Source organism: Brassica napus, chromosome A5 (assembly GCF_020379485.1).
Source record: "Brassica napus cultivar Da-Ae chromosome A5, Da-Ae, whole genome shotgun sequence".
NCBI lineage: Eukaryota > Viridiplantae > Streptophyta > Magnoliopsida > Brassicales > Brassicaceae > Brassica > Brassica napus.
In genome coordinates, this window is record NC_063438.1 from 27,524,974 (window position 1) to 27,547,244 (window position 22,271).

The window sequence follows — 22,271 nt, forward strand, 5'->3', positions numbered from 1 at the left end:
TACGCAATTGTCGCATATGCTTTGTATTAATAAAATCATAAATTACAGTCTCTCTAGGCTTTGAAATATTCGCTGGCTTAATCTCTTCATTAGATATGTTTTCGTGCACCCATGACTTGTCTAGTTAATTAGGACGGCTTCAACATTAAATCTGAAAATTACAATTTGGTTTCATTGCAACATTTAACATCATTCTTTTAACAAATAATATGCATTTAACAATAGAAACTTGGGTCTTGAATGGACAAATTATTTGTTATGCACAGTGTTATTACAAGTTTCAAGTAACCCTCACAAATGTTTAATTTATTTTGCATCAGAGAGCCGAAAAGCTAGATAATGCCTTTTACGTAATTATTAATGGGCATCGCTAGGCAGCAGATGGTTGACCGGTTTGTCCTTTTCATTATCGCTCTATCGGCCAAGATGCAACTTGGTCTTGCAAGTAAAAAAAGCCTATGTGAGTGAAGAAGACATGTAAACCACTCTTTAAAAAATATTGTCACAGATTATTTTTTATACACTTGGCCATTCATGTGTAGCACTATTTCTAGGTGATCATTTTTCTTATGAAATGAAAGGTAATCAATGTGTGTGAGTCAGAGACCGTTAAATGATCCAGAACTCTCACCCTTTCTGCAGAATGTATTATATAAACATTCTTATCACATAAATTTATGTAAGAACGTTAAAGAATGGTATGGAGAATCTTTACCCAATACCAAACTCATTTTTCAAATGAGCGAACAACGGCTAGCTTGTCTTTTTATTAGGCTACTATTATCTATCTTTTCCCCTCCACGTCGATGGCGCGTAACATGCGCCGAAACCGTTAACAAAAAGTGGGTCCAAGTCACAGATCACCAAGGCCGGCGCTTACGCGTTACCAAGTTATCCCAAGAGCCAACTGGCCCATTTTACCCAAATTTTATAATCTAATGCTGACAATAAACATTTTGCCTTTATTCGATTGCGTTTTCAAATATTTTTGATAGATTACTAACAAATCATATGGTTATTATTTTATTTTATTTCAAAATATGGTTGTTAAAACATTTATAAAGTAGTAATGATTAGAAATGACACGACACATTTTTATACTTTTTGTTTTGGAGAAACATAACACAGGATAGATAGAAACTTATCATACGTAATAATTGATGGAATCGACTAATTAAGCAAGGAGAAAATGTGATGCAGAGGTAATGCTCCTAAAACAAAGATTCCATGATTACATTTTGTTTTTTTTTGGATTTGTTGGCCATCTTTTACTTATCTAAGCGTCTAAAGAGAGAGAGATAGTGGTTGGTACATTTTGAAGAACATTTAAAATGAGATGACTTACAAGTTAGGGGAAGAGACTTTTGAGTTAGTAATCTTCGTTGTGAGGTGGCGTCGCCTCAACACCGTCCTCGTCGTCCTCGTCTTCATCCTCACTTGCGTCTACCCAATTACTAGGATGACGTTGGGAGAAGCTTTGGTTGTTCTCAGCTCGTACTGAGGAACAAGTGACAGAGAGATAAATACTTTTTTCGGATAAGTAACAAAGACAAGGCTGTAGAATTGTTTTTCTGAAGGTACCTCGAGATCCTTCCGCGTGATCCATCTGTGTGGGACGTTGGCTGACAAAAAGTCAAAGATAACAAAGCATATACTGAAAGAAGAACATCCACTCTAGATATGGCTAAGAAGTGCACCTTAGAAGTCAATTGCAACTACACAAATAGATATTAGATAAGCGGTTATGGACTATGACTTAATGGTTAACAGCTAAGCAGGCCAAGAAGTGTATTGTGATAGAGATGTAATGTGAAGGATACGAGTTAGAAGGTCCGGGAGCATTGTCTCCAGCTGGTGCTCCACCTTTTGATATGTCCATCTCTCTGATTCTTTGGATATTCACGTCTTGTTGTCCCTGAGCCTGTGGCCTCTCTTCAGAACCGCTAATGCTCTTAGTGCCAGTTCCTTAAGGCATCGATGTTACTAAGGTGTTAGTTATCAGACAAAACGACGAATACAAAATAATCACAGCCATTAGATTAATTACTACCTGAAAGTTCAGACCAAACTCGTGTGTGATCAGATGGTTGCTCAAATGCACTCTGTCTTGACCGTTCTTGAGGCTCTGATCCCACTTGCTCGGCAGCATTGCCGCCTGTGGAGTTCGCTGCTTCCGGAGGTCCTGGAGGAACCCCTTCCTGAAGCTGAGACACAAGCATCGTCGCGAGAACGAGTGTGGCATCAAAACTTGAGCTTGACCCATCACCCAACCCAAATTTTGGAGCCATCAGTATTGGCCTGGCAACAAATTACATGGCTCATTTAGCTAGCATGTTTGAGAAGCACATCCACTCGTTATATACCATAAACATTTTGAATTTAAAAGATATCAAGGTAACATAGAAAGATGGATTAATCAATGATGGTTCTTACTCGCCAGCTTTTTCGAAAAAGAGATGAATGTCAGCTTCACAGCCCTCACAGAATGAAAGAAAGGCCTGAAATTTATTGAAGACAATTCTTCATCAACACAAAGAAAGTTGGATAAAATTCAAACCAGGCTTCAGGTGGAGGAAGGTTATACCTTCAGTTCCTTCAAAGAAAATGTGATGTCAATAGGATCACCTGCGTGAGTATACTGCAAAAATTCTTCTGATGGATCTATCCATAGCTTAGTATGTAACAAAGAGTCACCATCTGCGTTTGAAAAAAGGAGAACTATTAGCAGCCTTACACTAGGAGCCTGAGTATTTCATAATCCTACTCCTAACCTTTGGTCGGATCCACATAGCTCTGGAACTCAACAGCTTTCCCACCAATTTCACTAGCAGCATCAGAGGGGAAAGAAGTTTGGTCTGTAGCGATTATTGTAATCTCTTGGAGGGATGACTGAAAGTTTCCAAGCAACTTGCTCAGATTCCGAGGATGCACAACTAAACTACTCGGAAACCTTCTCCTATCAAGCGACAGATGCTGTATATCTGGTTCCACATTGCAAGTAATCCAATATGTTTTCTTCATACCTGGACAGATAAATTCAAACTATACAAATTTAAACAAGGCTCCAAACGAATCAACATCATAGTCTACAAAGTAATCTGTAAACTGCTAAAACGTTACTTAACAAGTAGAGGTCCCAATAAACATTTACAAATTAGATAATGCTACTATTATCTAATAAACATGTGTAAATAAACTAAGGAATGTACCACTGTAACATTCCAATGCCCATTTGACTTTAGACGCGTCATGATCTGGCAACTGCACACTCATATGATCAATGCTAGCGACAGGGGTCCTAAGAACAGAACAAACAGCCTGTAGAAAAGTGATATCTTAGACCACCAGTGAACTCATTCGTCTCCATCCAAAAAACCTTCATGATAAATAAGCAAAGTACCTTCAAAAGGACGCTGAAATGAGCTTGAGGACCTTGAACAGCATAAGCATCAAAGAAACTCGACTCCAATGTGATGGACTGATACGCAGAACGCGAAGCGTTCAAAGTGTGCAATCCCAGCTGCATAATCAAAAGAAAATTAGTCTCAATCTGAGAATTTATAAACAATCAATATTAGCAGGTTTAGATTGGTTTACTGTACATGTAATTTTAATCATGGTTTAGTCCGGTTTAGTACTTTACTTTATATTCTTGTAAACGACTCATTTGGTAACTAACTAGATTGAATAATATCATCTTTTACATTTCTCTCCGATGATGTTCAAACTTGTAAAGTACTAAACCGGACTAAACCATGATTAAATTACATGTACACTAAACCAATTTAAACCGGCTAATAATCAAACCTATTCAGCTTAACTTTCTACCTCGACCTCACATTATCCCAATTGTAACCCTAACCGTTTGTACTAATTTACGAAATTGCAACTTCTAGTCAAATCAAATCGCAAGATCCTCTCACCGATTACTATCCAAATCGTCTAAAATTACGGTTACGATCGATCGAAAAGTGAATAGGTCCGGATCTGGGCACCTGTGTGGGGGAAGCTTGAACGACGAGCTCGTTGCCGACGCGTGCGAGGCAGATTATGGATCTAGCGAAAGACTTTAGCGCGTTGCCGCTTATACTGAACTCCATCTCCGATCTCTCTCTCTCTCTCTCTCTCTCCCCGTGAAGAAAATCAATTTTGGTTCAGTGATTTTATGGCGGGATTGCCATGGAAGTCTGAAAGCAGCGGCGAAGCGCGAAATGTAATTAACAACAAATCAACAGTTTTTCGAGTATTTATAATGGGCCTATGTTAATGGATATGGGCTTGTAACGGAAAACTTTAATTAGGCCCGTTTATGGATAGTGGCACCATTGTTGGGTGAGCATTCTTAACTAGCATTTATTAAAAGAAAAGGGACAGATTCTATCAGTTGCGTACGCGTGAGTCGTGACAGAGACAAATCTCGCAATTGTACTGTAAACCTTTACCCAATCACGTCTCCTAAAATCGGCAGTTATTTAATTTCAGTTTTTCTTCTGTAAAAACAAAAAGGTGATAAACTCATTATTTTATCATTGTTTTTTCTCTCAAATGGAATCTACAACCTCTATAGCAACCATGTGATACATCCGACAATTCATGGGTAGTATATTTGTATTTAAATTTTTGTTTGTTTCTTTGAAATGTTTCTTTACTTTATTCTCAAGACAAAGTAGGTACAAACAACTCTCTGTAAATATGGATTTCCTTTTATTTTATTATTACTAAATATAGATAGAACATAGATTGTGTGATAAACTCTTTTGAAATGACTCTGTTAAATGCTGACAAAAAGTTGTAACTTTCCGCTATCAACTTTTAATTATGACAAAAAAGATTAGATACTTTTTGCAAAAATCATCCCCAAATCATGGTTTCACAAGTCACACTGGTGTTCTCGATACGTTGACTTTAAAATCTTTTGACTTCTAAACTCGTTTAGTTTATTTGATTGATAAGTAACACCCACATTTTGAAAAAATTGCAATAATTCACGTTATCATTGCGTGATCTACGGTACCGTGACCGCGTAGGATGAATGTATCGTCGATTTAGTTCTTATGCTACATAACATAGATATATGTTTGTTAGAGAATCACGTAGTCGAATATACTTATGATACATATATATATAGCTGCTAATTATTATGACCAGGAATATTTTTTTTTTGATAAAATAAAAAAGTGTTTTCACCTCTTTGCCGGAAACCCAAGCATTGTAAATAGTCTCTCCTACCGTGAGTTGAATCCAAGTGGTGGAAGTTACAGCCGCAATTCATTTACCACTAGACCAACTCAACTATAGTCAGAATATATTTTCATTAAATTGATGTTATATTTCTGGTTTATACAATTATACTATAGTGTTTTCAGTTGTTGGTCCCATTCTCTTTTATATTATAATCTTGAATAAAATATACAGTTGCATTGTTTATCAGCGATCGACCGTCTCAAGTGATGTACTTTTATACCATGAAATACGGATCTAATAAAGGTTATTTTGACTTAATGCAAGTTCAATGTAAATATTTTTGTGATAAAATAATATATATATTTTTTGAGGTTTGTATATGTTGACGAAAGAGAACCGGGTTTGTATAATATTCGTCGGAAAGTCGGAAAAAAGTATGTATACTATTCCAATAATAACAAATTATTGTATATACGTTGAATATCATTCAAGACAAGTCCATCCAGCTTTTGGCCCCACGTAGGTCAAAGTTGCTGACACAAAGTAGTTAACTAAACCAAATAATAAAAGTGAAAACAATTGGTAACAAACATGGTGTAGAAATTGATCTCAGTTTCAATCTCAGGGTCCGAATGGTGACCGCGGAATTGATAAAATAAGCGGTACGGAATTAGAGTGCGGGACGGTTCAACTGCGGTTCGTACGTTTTGCGGAACAAGTGCGGTTTTGATAAATTAGTGGTGCGGAATTGTGTTTGATTGGTAAATATGTAGCTTGCGGATTTGGAAAATTATAAAAAAAATAATATAAACTAGATATACCAATATGAACAAAACTTAGGTTCACCTCCTTTGACCTCTCTTTCTTACCAATCAAAGTGCCACGTACATAATTAATTAAAAAATATTAAATTTATTTTAAAATAATTAAAAAAAAAATGATAATTTTAACAACGTTGATGCCGCCAGCTTAAACCGTAAACTCGAAATCTTAAATTCTCAACTCTAAACCGTAAATCTTAAACCCAAACCCTATATCCTAAACCCTAAACCAAACCGTATACTCTAAACCCAAATCCTAGACCTTAAACCCAAACCATAAACCTTAAATCTAAACTGTATACCCTAAACTAAATCTTAGACTCTAAATCGAACCGTATACCCTAAACCCAAATCTTAGACTTAAAATCCAAACCGTAAACTCTAAACCGAAACCCTAAACCTAAACGCTATAAGGTTTGGATTTAGGGTCTAGGATTTAAGTTTAGAGTATATGGTTTGGGTTTAGGATTTATGGTTTGGGTTTATGGTATACAGTTTGAGTTTAGGGTCTAGGGTTTAAGTTTAAGGTAGTAAATTAAGTTGGAAACGACGAACAAATATTACGTGTGTTAGTTCTTTCATCGTTTACCAAAAAGGTAATTTTCATTTATGCTAATTAGAAATTATGAACATATAAATTAATTTATTATTTACAAAGTTATTTATTGTCTACTGTATAGTGCGGTTTTGACTGAACCGCATCATTTTGCCTGATGTACGTATTTGGAGTGCGTTTTTCAATTTGCTGAGTAAAAAAAAACAACTGCGGTTTTACTTTTTGTCTTGGAAAAAACCGCACACTTTTGAAAGAAAATGTTGATTGGTGTTAAAGGCGTAACTTTCCCAAATACGCACACAATTCCGCACTTATGTAGTCTCCATTCATAACCTCAATAGTTAAATATTAGGATCTACTACGAATAATTATTTTCCCATGTTTAGACGTCTATCATTGAAGTGATGAGAGATTGGACTGAAACAGTTGCCCAAAAAAAAAAAAAGATTGGACTGAAACACAATTCTCAGAATCTTAACCTCTTAGCAGATAATTTTTTAAGAAAGTAAATACATTTTTCCAATGCTTATTTCCTAGGACACACATGTCATGCGATATGTTAGATACCAAGCAATCAGCTATCTTACTTTGATCATTATTTAGAACTATTCTTAAAAGCGCAATCAAAAGTTACCTTTCTAAAAGCCCTTCATTATGTTAAACTAATATTAGAACATCCCAAAGGAAATCAACATCATATCCTACCAAACAATCTTTCACACCTACATTGTGAAAGTGAAACTATGAAGTAACCATCTCACTTTGGGAAGCTTTAGAATGCGACTAGAGATAGAGAAGTTTGCATAGAATAATTGTTTCAACTATATTTCGTCACCACCCACCTATTGGTCTGTTATACCAGAACCAAATTAAAGTTCTTAGTTTTTTTATTCATCAGAAGCTTCGGAAACAGAAACCGTAAGAATAAATGTAAGATTATCATACATACGGGTGAATTGTTTATATTCTCTTACTGTCTCTGCAGTAAGATATCAATCTTTCATACAGGACTGAGAGAGCCAGAGAGGATGTGACCAAACGAGACACAGTAATATCTTATAATAGACTCTATGATAACTATCTTGTTTCTACACAGAAAATTATATTCTCATTTAAATATATTACATATTGTAACAATAATTTTCATCTCTTAAGTTTGACCTGGAAGGCCAAGTTACACATTCTGTCACACTAAACCATCACAACAAACAGGTTTCAAAGAGTTATTAAAAACCCCCTCAGATAACTAATGAGAAAAACATGTGAATGTAATTAGGTAAGTGTAAGAAAAACATATGAATGTAATTAGGTATGTGTAGTGTATACACATTCAGATTTTTTTAAGGAAAAAATATACACATTCATATACAACACGAGACTAAATTCTATACAATAAATACAAATAAATTTATATTGTATTTGCCTCATAAAACAATGGTGGGTTGAGAGGAACAAGGAAAGCTTGTACAGTAAATTACCAAATGTTTCTACAAGCCAACAATAGCAGGACCCACTTCACACCAACACCTCCACGCTTCTCTCTCCTTTGCTTATCAGATTGTCTCTTTATAAAACTGTTTTTAATCTCCTCCTTAAACAGAAGAGCAGTGTTCAACTTAAACTAAAAAGCTTCCAAATGTCACCACGTTAATACACTGCAAAATCTAATGATATTAAAACTGACATTAGTCCATTTATTCAATTTGTTTAATAACAAAAGTAGATATTTTTATATTTAAGAGATTATTAAACTGGTGGGTATAAATTGCAAAAATTAGCAAGTGTTACACTGCAAAGAGAGTTAATGGAGACCATTACCAGTACAACTACAGTTGCAGAGTTCAGGGGTTCCTTGGAGTAGCATTAAAGTCTGAAGCAAAGAACACCAAAGATTTTATAAATAAAAAGAGTGTAATAATAAATTGGTTTCCTTTTTGTGATTTATAGATGTGAAGATTTGTCCTTTTTATTGCATAAGAAAAGATCTGTAGACAGAAGCATAAAAGATGGTTTACTTTCGTCAGATCTTTCTCATGATCATTGTAGTGGCAATATCATTACAATGCTGTAGCATTTCTGCTGATGAGAGATACCGGACCCATATCGGAAAACTCGTCGGAGAAGACGGTGGCGAGAAGAAAAAACTCACTGTTTTGGAAAAGTTTCGAGCTTTACTCGATTTGATCAAACCCTCTACTCCCCGGAGAAGAAACCTCGCCGCGTCTCCTTGGCCGGCTCCCTCGCCGTCTCCGTTTCCAAACGGTGGTCCAGTGGAGTCTCCGGCGTACTCTCCAGCTCCCCAACGGCCAATACCTCCGCATCTCCGCCGTCCGCTGCCTCAACGGACGCATCCGCCGAGACAACACGAGATTCAGAGGCGAAAACACGAGAAAGGTGGAGTTTTTGTACCTCTGGTCGTTTCAACGGCTTGTGGGATAGGCTTCGTGGTTTGTGTAGTTGGAGTGTTCTGTTTATGCGCGAGGATCAGAAGGAAGAACAGTAAAACGCTGTCGTTTAGGCGGAAACAGAGGAAGTCTCAGAAGGTTAGTATAAACCCTACTCTCGACTTCTTGTATTTAAACTCGGTTGGTGTCGATTTGGAGAGACAGAGCTCTGTTCTCGTTAAAGAAACGGAGAATGATGATGAGTTGCGTGAAGAAGAGGTTAAGAGAAGCGTAGAAACGGAGATCTTATTAGATTCGGACAATGCTAGTAGTTACTCAACTAAAGAGATTGTGTCGGTGCAAGAAAAAACAGAGCACTCTGTTTCTGCTTCAGAGGATGATGAAGAGTCTTTTCATTCAGTTGGTGGTGGCTCTCAGTATTCAAATCCAAGACTCTCGAACGCTTCTTCTTCCTCTGTTTCTGGTATTGGATCCTCCTCTCAACGCTTCTCAGAACGGGAACTAGATATTCCTGAATGCTCAGGAATATCTCATCCCCCACCTCCACCTCCACCGCCGCCGCCACCACCACCGCAGCTTCCGCAGTTTTCAAACAGAGGACTTCTTCACACTCTGTCTTCGCCTGAAACGGCTAAACCGCAGACGTTTTCGTCGCAGTTATCAGCAAAAGTTTCTGCTTCTTCCTCTAAACCTCTGCCGCCACCTCCGCCACCTCCGCCGCTGCCACCGTCACTACAACAACAACCTCAAGTAATGAACAAAACGCCTCCTCCTCCTCTGTCTCTTGATTTTACTCAACGTACACCGTTAGGTAAAGATGGAGCTCCGTTGCCTAAGCTGAAACCACTTCATTGGGATAAAGTCAGGGCTACACCGGACAGAACCATGGTCTGGGATAAGATCAGAACAAGCTCTTTTGAGTAAGTTTTACAACTTTCTTTTGGTCGCTTAACCACAATCAACAATGTTTGATTGTGTATTTTGTCTTGTGGATGACACAGATTCGATGAAGAGATGATCGAGTCTCTATTTGGATACACAATGCAAACCTCCACTAAGAACGAAGAAGGGAAGTGCAAGACTCCATCACCAGGGAAACACCTTCTTGAACCTAAAAGACTTCAGAACTTCACCATTCTATTGAAAGCTCTCAACGCAACGGCTGATCAAATCTGCTCTGCCTTGGGGAAAGGTAAAGCAAGATCAGCTCGGAGCCTCCGATCTAATACTCTTTCGGTTTCATATTAATTGTCATTTTAAAATTTTAAATTTGTTATGTCTTCAATTCATTTTTGATAATTTTATTCATGTTTTGTTAGCTCATTAATTAACATAATCAAATAAAACAATATATTAATTAGGGGTAAAATATTAAATTTAGTAATTTTCTTAATTTTGCATGAAAAAGAACTAGAATGTACATATAATTATATGAAACGGAATGAGTACTATTTAGATATAGGACTTAGTGTGGACATGGTCTGATTGTCAACGGTTTTTCTTGTTTCAGGGGAAGGCTTGTGTCTACAGCAACTAGAAGCATTGGTGAAGATGGTACCTACTAAAGAAGAAGAGCTGAAGCTGTGTAGCTACAAAGGAGCAGTAGATGAGCTTGGCTCAGCTGAGAAATTTCTCAGGGCTCTTGTGGGAGTTCCATCTGCGTTCCAAAGAGCTGAAGCAATGCTTTATAGAGAAACTTTTGAAGACGAAGTGGTTCATCTCAGAAACTCCTTCTCAATGCTCGAGGTATTACTTCATTTATCTTCATTTGTTAATTGCTTGCGTTACAAGGTAGGGTGATTAATACTAAAGTTAACCTAATTAGGAAGCTTGCAAGGAGCTTAAGTCAAGCAGGTTATTCCTAAAGCTTTTAGAAGCTGTCCTCAAGACTGGTAACAGGATGAATGTAGGAACCATCCGCGGCGGCGCGAAAGCCTTCAAGCTTGACGCACTGCTCAAGCTATCTGACGTGAAGGGCACGGATGGGAAGACAACTCTGCTCCACTTCGTCGTGCAAGAGATATCTAGGTCTGAGGGAATCAGGGTTTCGGACAGCATCATGGGACGGATTATGAACCAGAGACCAAACAAAAATAAAACAGCCGAGGAGAAAGAGGAGGATTACAGAAGGATGGGGCTAGATCTTGTCTCGGGTCTTAACACTGAGCTACGTAACGTGAAGAAGACGGCAACGATTGATCTTGAAGGACTCGTCAGCTCGGTTTCAAACCTAAGAGACGGGTTAGAGCAGTTGAGGTGTCTAGCGAGCAAGGAAGAGAACAGAGCGTTTGTTAGTTCGATGAGCTCGTTCTTGAGATACGGAGAGAAGAGCTTGGAGGAGTTGAGGGAAGACGAGAAGAGGATAATGGAGAGGGTTGGAGAGATCGCTGAGTATTTTCATGGAGACGTAAGGGGAGATGACAAGAACCCGTTGAGGATCTTTGTGATTGTTAGGGACTTTCTTGGGATGTTGGATCAAGTTTGTAGAGAGTTGAGGTGTGTTAGGGTTCCTAACAGCCCTAGCCCTTTGGCTCCATTTCGATGAACAGAGGTTTGAATGTTTGGTTTCTGTAGGATTTTTTATTAATGAAGTTGTTTATGATGATGACAGAGTAATGTGAAGATCGTTATGCATGGATTTGTATATGTATCATATGGTTAAATCTTGATTAAAATAATATTTCTCCACTTTGGTATTTTTTTTACTTTGAATAAAAAGATTTTGTGTGTGTTTGAAACTATAATAATCTTTGATTACTCTTAAGTAATATCCCCTATATATTATTTGAGAAACATTACAACATTTTTTTGTAGCCATGTGTCACCAATAGAATGATTCTTAAAATCTTTAGAGAAATAGGTTGGTCCATTTAAAAATATAATAAGTTTTTTATTAAACCACAATAAATACATTATTAATGTACTTCATTATGACAATTAATGATTTTGAATAATAAAGATTTGATAAAAATAAGTGTGTATTATAATTATATTTGTTTAATTTTAAGCTATTAAAATAAATTAAACAATCATAGTAACCATATAATAAAAATTAAAAAAATTATTTATATATTATATTTTGAATTTTTAAAAACGAGTATAAATTACTAAAACTGTTAAAAGTTTCACATTCAAATTTTGTGATCTATGATTGAAACTTTTGTTATGACATGATACAAATAATTAAAAAAATAATATAAGTTTGAAAGTCTCATTTAATAACTATCAAAAATAAAAGATATATAAATATATGTATCATTTTAAATTAAACTATATGTCATATAAAAATACATAAATATCTTAATTTTGAAATTTACTTTGAATGTTTTTTTGACAAAAAATTTGAAAAAATATTGACAACTTATATTTTTAAAATATTATAAATTACTTAAACCATTAATCCCACAGTAAAAATTTTGTTATCACTAATTTAGACTTTTTGATATAACAGATACACATGATAAAAAACAATATTAGTAAAAAACATCATCTAATAAATATTAATATTAAAATATACCATATATATGTTATTTTCATTTAAATTTAATTATATATCCTATCAAATAGAAAAAATATTTTCGATTTATAAAATTTATTTATATGTTCCCACCAATTTAATTATATAAGTAGTAGATAATAAATTTTTAATTATTCAATATATATTTATTATTTCATAATATGTTATAAACATATTATATATAAAATAATTTATATATATAATGTTCATTCCGCGCAAGGCGCGGGTTTTAACCTAGTTATTATTATTATAAATATCATGTAACTGTTGATGCATAAGATAAGCCATACAAATCTGAGAATATACACGTTCACATTTATTCAATAAATAAGCTATATTAGACGTTATCCAATGCCTTGTTTCTATTAACAATTTGGGTTCTCTGGATTACAGGGTTTGACGCAATTTGGATCATAATACGGGTCACAAGGCGGGTCCTGATAGTTCCTGTCGGCTCTATTTGTATCCATGTCACCTTGTTTCATGGCGCAATTTGGATTCTCTGGATTACAAGGTTTGTTGCAACTGGGATCATCCGAGTTACAAACCGGGTCGTGATAATTCCCGCCGCCTCTATTTGGAACCAATGTCCTACCCTTCACTAGATCTTGTCCTACAAATGTGATAATATGTTAGTCAAGCAAAAAAAAATTATAAACAAGAAAATACAAAAAGACTAATTAATCTCCATCAGTAGATTTCACATGTAAAACTTCTTGATCGTAACCTATCACATGAATTTAAAAGGTAACATGGATTTTAATTGCATAGATTATCATTTCTTCTTTTTGTAAACATATATGATTCCATCGTTATGTGTTAAACTACAAAGTGCAGAATGTTTACGGAAATAGCTACAGACTGGGAAATAGATTTTATTTACTTACGAAAGACAAGAGAAAGAAGAGCAACCAAGAACACAAGTTTAAAGGAAACGTTCTTCATTCTCCAAAGAGAATATTATAATTTTGCTAACAGTTCTTCATCGTTCTTTATATAGTGCAATGGTACGTTATGGCTTGACCAGATATCTTGAAGAGTTAATATTAGATTTGATTTGATTAGAATATGGAAATGTTTGACCATGAATTTGACAACAGAAGTTTATTACATTTCAAAAATTTATAAGCTAATCCGTATAGATCTCATTGGCACATTTTTGGCAACAAAATCTCTTTGGTTTTAATAAGATAAACAAATATTCTCAACCTTTCCATAATATCAAAGCATATCAAGTTGTCACCATTTAATATAGAATTTCAAATATTATAGTGCATCTAAACTTTTTGGTCTTATCTTTGTACTAGATATATGTGACATTAGGTGAAGAAAACAAAACTGTAATACTATATATGTTTTGCACATATAATTAGCCTGCATTGCTGAGATTTTCAAATGTTTGATTTGGATTATTATTATTGATAATTTTATCTTACCATTGTGCTGGTTGGAAGCGATGGACGCTATCCTTTAAAAGAGGTAGCGAAGCTGTTGTATGATTGTAGTGTATCTACGATCTTGATTTGTACTGTGTTCTATGTCCAAGAAAGACTTGTGTACTACACTGATTTAAGTATCAAGTAACTAAGAATCCACACTGAGTTTAGATGGAATTTAAGTAATGAATACGATTTATTCACAGATTATGGTTTTCTTTCAAGCATATACATTTTTAAAAAAATTACTTCCGATCCCAGCATCACAATGTGGAGTATCTGGTTCACAGGGACTTACACAATTTAGATCACTTGGACTACTACTATAGATTTTTGGAGAAATTTACTTCAACTCATTTTTCATGCCTTGTCTTTTCTTCATGATAAACAAAAAAAACAAAACCAAATAAGTTCAAACTGAAGCAAGATTCCTATATCATGTAACACGTGTTTTGATTCCAAAAAATCATTCTATGTTGTGTGTTTCAAAATAGGTAATGGGATTTAATAAAGTATATTTGAGTATTCGTATTGTATACAGGCCTGATTGTATATGCCAACTGTTAAAAACTCGAACATTAGTTGCATGGTAGTCTACTAATCTGATAGATAGGGATCACATTAGTTGCATACTAAATAACGATTTTCGACCGCCAAAAAAAGTCACAATTGACGTTGGGCCGCTCAAATTGTATTATATTGTCAATATGCAAGAAAGGAAGGGACTATTATGTAAATAAGATAAAAACTAAAAAGTTTGTTTTATTACATAATAAACATGTGTCTTCTTCTGAGCTCAACTTAAAAAGACCAACAAAAAAAAAAAACAAATTGGGATCGTAAGGGGAAATTAGGGTTTGACAATCGACATGGCTACAAAATCAAGCGAGGAATCGTTGATCGAGACGGAGCCAATGGAAACTTCCACCGGCGTTGATACGTCCTTGCTAGGGAAGCGCAAGTTGGAGGAAACAGACGACCAGGAGGATTCCGACGAAGAGGAAGTCGACGGAGATGAAGAGGAGGAGGAAGAGGAGGAAGGTAGTGATTTATATTGGGAGAAGGATAGTTTCGATGGGCGGGAATATCATCCCTCTGACGACAGCGAGTACTCAGACGAGGATCTACAGGAAAAAGCACGTTATTACAATCGCACGGTCATCGAAACCAAGGTAGTAATAATATCATCATTTTTGTTATGTTTTTTTAAAAAAACCATGGGGATAAGAGCTAAAGATCACTGCCTTTTTTATTTTGGGTTTTTTTTAGGGTTTCTTTGAGTCATCGGGTAAACTCCCCTTGTACACTTGGTCTGGAATTGCTGTAGTCTCGCATCGGGATCTTGAAACGAAAATGTATGGAGGTATCACGGGTCGTGAGTTCGTCGGGGACATGGCATGTGAATGTGTTGAAAAACACAACCGAAGAAACAATAAGAATGTGAAATTCGAGCATGTATTGAGGGCTAATTTCGACCCAGGAGCGAAAACTAAGTACTACATCATCTTTGCTGCAAGAGAATCTGACTCTCCTGATGCGCCTCTCGTGGAATATCAAGCTAAGGTGGTTTGGTCTGCAGGCATCACTTATCCCATCTTTTGCAGACCCGCTCCACCACCTAATTAAACAGGGTTACAGGGGTGGTAATGTATAGCTCTCTTTGTTGGACTAGAAGAGAGAATCACATTTTAGTTGATTATTAAACATAGCATAATAATAACCTGCTATGGATTTCCTCTTATTTGTGATGCACATGTAAGTTCTACACTTGGTTAGAAGAGCATTTGATCGTATATAGTGGCAATTGGTACACAATTCACTTCTGATTTCCTTTTACTGTCAATGTGGTAGTTAAAAAGAGTAACTGAAGCGATGGAAGAGAGCATTTAAAAGAGATTCAACAATACTTCTTGTTTATGTTGTACATTTAAACTATTTGCATATTTCGTGGATTTAGAAATTATAATAATCTTTGTTTTTTTTTTTGAAAAGAAATTATAATAATCTTTGATTACTCTTGTATGTAATATTACTATTATAAATATCAAAATGTAACGTTTGATGCATAAGATAAGCCATACAAAGTTACAAACATAAGAATAATTTACGTTAATATTTATTCAATAAGCTCTGTTCAAACTTATCAACGCTTTATTTCTATTAACAGTTTGGATTCTCTGTATTACAAGGTTTATTGCATTTGGGATCATACGGGTTACAAACCACGTCGTGATAATTCCCGTCGGCTCTATTTGTATCCATGTCACGTTGTTCCATGACGCAATTTGGATTCTCTGGATTACAAGGTTTGACGCATTTTGGATCATACGGGTTACAAATTACGTCGTGATAATTCCCGTCCCCTCTATTTGAGACCATGATATCTATAAAAATATAAAATGTCAATTTGATGATCTCAAATGTTATAGATAATTTATGTAGAGTTAGTTGATAAAGATCATGATAAAGAGGGATTAGTGGGATCATGATGAGGAGGGGTTAGAAGGAGTAGAATTTATGTAGAGTTGGTTGATTGTAAGAATCAAGAGATTTGTTAAAATTTAAAGAGTTGTAAAGAGTTTTTCAAATTTAAATTTTTTTTCAAAATATGTTAATATAGTGATTTTAAGAATCTAGAGGTTATATGAAAGATTTGTGAAGTTTTGTTTTATAAGTAAAAATGTTAAGAATTCAAGTCCCAATAACACTAGATTTGATAGAATTATAGAATCATTAAAAATTAATAACTTTTTGAATAACAAATGATTTTGTAAGTCATTTAACAATCATCAGACCAATAACACTAGATTTGAGTAAAAATGTTAGAATCCATTAGACCAATAACACTAGAATTTAAGATTTTTAACAATCATTAGAAATTCACATCCCACTAATGTGTTTATTTCTGTCTCTCATTAGCATATTTAGTCATTATTACCATACATCTGGTTTATGTTGGTTCTACTCTAATAGATTTGAGGATTATTGATTTATTTCTAATCCAAAATAACAGCAAGATAGTAACCATTAACATTAGTAAGCCTACATTTACAAGTCATCCCAAAAACTGACTTTCTACTTGATTCATCCCTAGCTTTCTTCACAGCTTTTGCAAAGTCACTTGAAATTATTTCGCTGCGATTTATCTTGAGGTTCAAAAGGTATAAGCATCGAACCAACCAGAATATTTTACAGTTGGTGTCTATAAATCTGGTTTAATTGTTAATCACAAGCCATCATATATTCCAAAAAGAGAACGAATACTTTGTATTACAGAGAACTAACGCGAATCATAAGTAATACATAAAAAGGTAAAACATCGATTAGTACTTTAAAAGCTCAAAAAGGAAGGGTGCTGATATATTTATTGGAAGAAAAAACCATGCGTGAGACTCGGACAAAAAAAAATACATAGTAATATAGTGTATTTTTCTTTACTTGAAGTTGAAGGCAAATATGGAGCGAGTATACGGGAAGAAAAATAAAATAATCATGGCGAATCATCTTTCTCCTGAGGGCTTCCAGCGAGCCAGCCCCACACACCACCCGAGCTCTGTCGTTTAGCGTTCATTGCGGCTTGTTCAGAGGCAGCCTTTTGGCGCTGCAGGAGTTCCAGTTCCTTTTGTAGCGTTTCCAGTGTTTGAAGCTTTTGCCTTAGCTCCGCAACATCAACCTACAGATTCAAAGGGAAGGAGATCGAGTTAGGTTTTGCTTTAACTAGGTGATGGATCCAGTGGATTAATACCTCCAGTTTGAAGCATCTTGATTGTTCGGTTGCAAGTTGGCTACGGACAGAATGAAGTTCCTATAAAATGTCAGCACAAAGATATGTATCAGAGAAAAAAATCCTGAGAGACTTCCTGATGTTACTATGTGAAGTATTATTATTATTATTACCTTGTACAAATCTGCATTTCGTGATTCTCCATCTGCTAGCTCTTGCCTTAGTTGGAGAGTTTGCGTCTTCTCCTTGTTCAGTGATAACTCCAGTTCTTCCTTCTCGGCTTTAAGAGTCTCAATAATGCGTTCATTGTTTCCTTCAACCTGGGTTATTCATCACCCAAAAATCAAAATAAGAGAAAAGAGGTGGTGATGATCCCGATTCGGGTAACTATAATCACTCCCAGTACTACATCATTTACACAATAAAGAAGGACGTTCTGACAAGACAATACCTTTGATCCGGGGTTAACGTTGTCCATGACAATTTCCCGCACTCTGCTTTCTTGGCTCACCTCAACCTCTGACTCGATGTCTCTGGTCGTGGCGTTGTTAACAGCAGAGAGACTAACTGGCAAAGGGTCTTCTAGTGTCTTTGGTTGCAGTGTTGATTTGTGGCTTGGCTTAAGCAGATTAACCTAAAGCCGAGGAATAATTAGAAAAGCAGAACTGACTGCAAAATCAAGAGAATGATAACTTGTGGATTTACAACATAGTCTCTACCTCGTTGTTGTAACGTCCATTGTATCCACCAAAAGCAACTAGCACATCTTCACCATTGTATGAACTAACGACTAAACTTAATCCCTGTCATAAAAAAAATAAAGGAAGATAAGCCCTTAAGTTCTGCAAGATTAAAACGAAATAAGCAAAGACTCTTAAAATGGCTACTACCCTGTTTCAGAAATGATTAGGCTAAATTACTAGTTTTTAGTTATCTGGAAAATTGGTATGGATAATAAATGTTCATTGAAGTACCTCGCTAGCAAGAGGTACACGTCCTTGAACTGAAGCCACTACCGACCATGTAAGAGTTGACATGTTTAGTACAACACTTTCAGATGCCCCTACAGTTATTTACCAGGTTGCAGCACAATTAGTCAACACGAAATTGAAAAAGCCAAGCAAATATCATTTTTTTCACAATTCCCAAGGAAAAAATGCATAAACCTACCGCTCTTGTTATCACCGCCACCAACAATAAACCAGTTCTCCCCAATTGTCACGCCAGCATGTCCAGATCGAGGAGTCGGTACCTCACCTTGTTGTGCTGGTCTTGACCACTCCATCTATATGTAACAGTTTATATCAGGCGCTGACAAAGAACGTTTGAAAGACAGCTACACAATACTGTATATGCTTAGCTTAACTTACAGTCTGCAAATCAAGGACATGCAGATCATCGAAACATGTAGCATGTGAGCCCCCACCAAAGATAAGAAGGTAACGTTCTGCGTGCACTGCAGCAGCATGATCAGACCTCGGGGACGGAGACACACCGCTGCAAGTTGACAACAGTTTAAACCCGGATCGCAAATCTTTCACTAACAACAAGTGTCTTTCTAAATGTATCCTGGTTATATCTACTCTTAAATGGGTTACTTCTTCGGAAAAAAATGCAAAAACATCTTAAAATCTTACAGGGCATCTATCTCATCCCAGGTCATAGTTTCTAGGTCGAGTACATGCAAATCGTTCAGAAGTGATCTCTTCGCATCTTGGCCACCAAATATCACCAAAGTTTTACCAACGACTGTGACTGACTGGCCTCCACGTGAAACCTGAAAGCAAGAGATAAATGACAAACAAAGTCTCAGTTAAAGAAACCAAACTGCACATATAACTTCCGAATAAAAAACGAAATCAATAATTTTTGGATTCAGATGCAAATCAACCCTGAAGATATATTATGGAAGAGCAGAGGAAAAAAATGGCTTTCTTTCTTTTTTTTTTGCCTTTGATGGCGAGAAAATAAGTGTTTAGAAGACTGGAATATTTCCATGCAAAGGTGAGGTGACGAAAACAAATGAAATAACATGCGAGAAGTGAATATATACCGGTGGTTTTCCATATGTCTTCAACATTGACCATGTAGAGGTATGGGTATCAAAGACCTTCACTGCGATAGGAAACAGCAGATAATTGATTGTAAGAATAAAGTTCCAGAAAGCTCCTTCAAATAACTGTCTCCGAAGGTAAATAAACGCTTACCTTGCATAGATTCTGAGTGATCCTTAGTATGACCACCGATGGACAGCAATTTGTTGTCCCACGGTATCTACAAAATAACAAAAAAGGCATGGAAAACAAAAGTCTTGTTACAAACTAATATTGCAAGTGGATTTCACGAAGAGACTATTTTCTTAGCTGAACCGCTGTTCTGAATATTTCTAGTCCGGAAAGCCAAAAGGTAGAAACCAAAACAAAAGGCAAGAAGTTAAAAACTAACCAAAGAATGACCAGCACAAGGAGATAGTAAGGTTGGAGAGGTTTCCTCTGATTCAGTTGCAACCTTGGTTTCAACTCTTGACCAAGTCCAACTTTTTAAATCTAGAACCTGTATATTCAGCAGAAGACATGCTAAAGAATTGTTAGCGGAAGTGGTATGCCAACGTTAGGCTAAAATGAAACTGAATCCTTCAATTAATTATCAGCTTATGCTTCTGAATTATATGAGTTGCTTACATGAAGATCACCAAGGTAACGGCCATTGTGATTTCCACCATATATATACATCTTATCTTGAATAACTGCTGCTCCGTGCTGAAACAAATACAATAAACAAAAAGACTTAGAAATTAGAGATGATACATGAATGACACGACCTTTTACATTTCTTCCAAAAGAGAGAGAAGAAATATTACCTCATAACGGGCTTTTGGCCGCTGACCTGATGTTTGGGGTGCAGTCCACTGGTTATATACAGAAACAGTATTTGGGTCTTCCGAGACTACATCTTTGTCTTGAGTTTCTGCCAAACCTCCATTCTCAGCAGAAATTGTCTTTGTCTCGCTAAATGAGTTCCCATTCTCAACAACAGGCTCATCTTTTGTTGCCTGCTACAGAGAATAAATGCACTATAAGAGTCAAATACACCTCCTTCACGAAGCAAATTATATATTTTAATATCTCCCATGTTTTGAACACATAATCCCATGAGATACAAAACTCACATTGATTTGGACATCTACCACAGGATCTGGGATATCTTTAGACGCCCTCGAATACCAGGTAGGATCGTCTTCCTGATTTAAGTGAGCAATAAGGAAGAAATCAAGCCTACACCACCACTCTCCAGTAAAGTCTAAAAAAATTAGACATAGAAGTCTCTGTGGTTTACCTCCAGAATTTTCACAAAGAGACGCATTGCCTCCATGGAAGGCATGGTTCCGAGCCCCTGCCAACTAAGCAAAGATGATGGAAATGATTCAGAACATTAGACATATATTTCTCCCACGATAGTTCACAAAAACAAATGCTTATTTTTCACAAAAAAGATCCTAAGCAGTAACAATCACATTTAATCACTTTCCTCAACATGACGCACGATTTTCAAATGCATACCAAATCACATACAAATCCTGCATTTCTACCTTTTTTTTCCTAGCAGCTTACATCAAGAAGACTCAGTTTCTATGATTCATGAGACATCTAGATTTTTTCTTCTCTAATAACTGATGAAACCTAAGGCATCTCCTAATTACATCCACCACAAAGCTTCTTCCTAACACTCAAGGCAGACACCGAATCTAACCTTCTCCACTTGCTTTGCTCCACTGGTCTCCACGCGCTAGGTTTCGGAGTGTTGCATGGTCCTACGGTAGCCTGTATACATTGTTAAATCCAAAGAGATCATCAACACTGAGCCTAGTCACATATCAAGTTACAAAACCAAATTAAAGATCTAATTGAACGACGAACGATCCACGAGATCTGATTACTAAAACAGTATCACAATCACGTTTTCCATCAAATCGATAATCAAATCTCAGGCAACAAAGATCGAGAAGACGATCAAGCTAAGTCATACAGGCGAATTGCGTCATTTTGAAAAATCTGATAAAATCTCGACGAGAGGGATACGAATCGACGAATCAAACGAAGGAAACCACCAGATCTCGTGAAATCAACAATCGTGAGGTTAGCAATGGAAGAGAGAAAGAGCCTTGACCTGCTGGTAGAGCGCATAGAGAAGCAGTGCAGTGTCATTGGAGAATTTCGAGCTGACGTTTTTCGCCGACGATTCAGATCCGTCGAATCCGGCGTAAGACGCGGCGGCGTAGAACCTCTCCGGGTAGGCGGGGCCAGATGTTGCTCTAGCCATAGCCATTTTGTCACCTCTTCTCTGAGACTTGGACCGTCGGATTTGATTTGATCGGAGATGATGGAGAAAGCCGAAGAAGAGCAGCGATTGGTGTTTTCTAGTTTCCTTTTACAGATTCAAAGTTTATTTTTTACTATAATTTTAAAATATTTAATTTTAATTAATCGAAAACTATAAATGAGATGCAGTGTTTATATTAGCGGCACGATCAAGACGACATAATCATATTTTCTCACACGCTCTCTTTTTATTGTCACTTCGTTTTTTTTTTTATCTTAATCGTCCACAAATCATGTCATTAACCAAAA

General features: G+C 36.1%; 4 protein-coding genes and 1 long non-coding RNA gene across 9 annotated transcripts; 2 read left to right on the forward strand and 3 right to left on the reverse strand.

Annotated features, from left to right (window-relative positions):
• Positions 1-124: 124 nt before the first annotated feature.
• Positions 125-4,225, reverse strand: LOC125609133 (cell cycle checkpoint control protein RAD9A-like). Of its 2 annotated transcripts, XM_048780140.1 has the most exons (11): positions 3,996-4,225; positions 3,401-3,520; positions 3,210-3,318; positions 2,772-3,023; positions 2,585-2,697; positions 2,434-2,498; positions 2,051-2,298; positions 1,821-1,965; positions 1,582-1,622; positions 1,346-1,497; positions 125-438 (listed from the first exon to the last, which is right to left on the reverse strand). In XM_048780140.1, exons 1-10 carry the CDS (start codon positions 4,098-4,100, stop codon positions 1,370-1,372), a joined length of 1,326 nt encoding a protein of 441 aa, XP_048636097.1. In that variant the 5' UTR covers positions 4,101-4,225; the 3' UTR covers positions 125-438; positions 1,346-1,369. The 2 variants fall into 2 exon arrangements, with proteins under 2 accessions (XP_048636097.1, XP_048636096.1); XM_048780139.1 differs by lacking the exon at positions 125-438 and having other exon boundaries at positions 1,133-1,497.
• Positions 4,226-8,383: 4,158 nt separating this feature from the next.
• Positions 8,384-11,664, forward strand: LOC106453050 (formin-like protein 11). The gene is made up of 4 exons (XM_013895272.3): positions 8,384-9,886; positions 9,968-10,158; positions 10,477-10,712; positions 10,792-11,664. Exons 1-4 carry the CDS (start codon positions 8,568-8,570, stop codon positions 11,509-11,511), a joined length of 2,466 nt encoding a protein of 821 aa, XP_013750726.2. The 5' UTR covers positions 8,384-8,567; the 3' UTR covers positions 11,512-11,664.
• Positions 11,665-12,681: 1,017 nt separating this feature from the next.
• On the reverse strand, positions 12,682-14,467 carry LOC125609141. Its single transcript, XR_007339600.1, has 2 exons — positions 13,371-14,467; positions 12,682-13,096 (listed from the first exon to the last, which is right to left on the reverse strand). It is a non-coding gene; the product is annotated as an uncharacterized LOC125609141 (long non-coding RNA).
• Positions 14,468-14,711: 244 nt separating this feature from the next.
• On the forward strand, positions 14,712-15,985 carry LOC125609140. 3 transcript variants are annotated; one of them, XR_007339599.1, is made up of 3 exons: positions 14,712-15,091; positions 15,189-15,674; positions 15,771-15,985. XR_007339599.1 is itself a non-coding variant. In XM_048780153.1 (3 exons), exons 1-2 carry the CDS (start codon positions 14,789-14,791, stop codon positions 15,543-15,545), a joined length of 660 nt encoding a protein of 219 aa, XP_048636110.1. In that variant the 5' UTR covers positions 14,712-14,788; the 3' UTR covers positions 15,546-15,559; positions 15,771-15,985. The 3 variants fall into 3 exon arrangements, 2 of the variants coding, with proteins under 2 accessions (XP_048636110.1, XP_048636109.1); XM_048780153.1 differs by having other exon boundaries at positions 15,189-15,559; XM_048780152.1 differs by lacking the exon at positions 15,771-15,985 and having other exon boundaries at positions 15,189-15,712.
• A 1,175-nt stretch (positions 15,986-17,160) lies between these two features.
• Positions 17,161-22,124, reverse strand: LOC106453048 (acyl-CoA-binding domain-containing protein 4). Of its 2 annotated transcripts, none has more exons than XM_048778924.1 (18): positions 21,811-22,124; positions 21,394-21,464; positions 20,980-21,043; positions 20,813-20,884; positions 20,504-20,695; positions 20,325-20,402; positions 20,089-20,196; positions 19,851-19,917; positions 19,697-19,758; positions 19,281-19,420; positions 19,014-19,140; positions 18,814-18,928; positions 18,618-18,706; positions 18,363-18,446; positions 18,095-18,277; positions 17,817-17,963; positions 17,665-17,724; positions 17,161-17,592 (listed from the first exon to the last, which is right to left on the reverse strand). In XM_048778924.1, exons 1-18 carry the CDS (start codon positions 21,967-21,969, stop codon positions 17,410-17,412), a joined length of 2,001 nt encoding a protein of 666 aa, XP_048634881.1. In that variant the 5' UTR covers positions 21,970-22,124; the 3' UTR covers positions 17,161-17,409.
• Between the last annotated feature and the right edge of the window lie 147 nt (positions 22,125-22,271).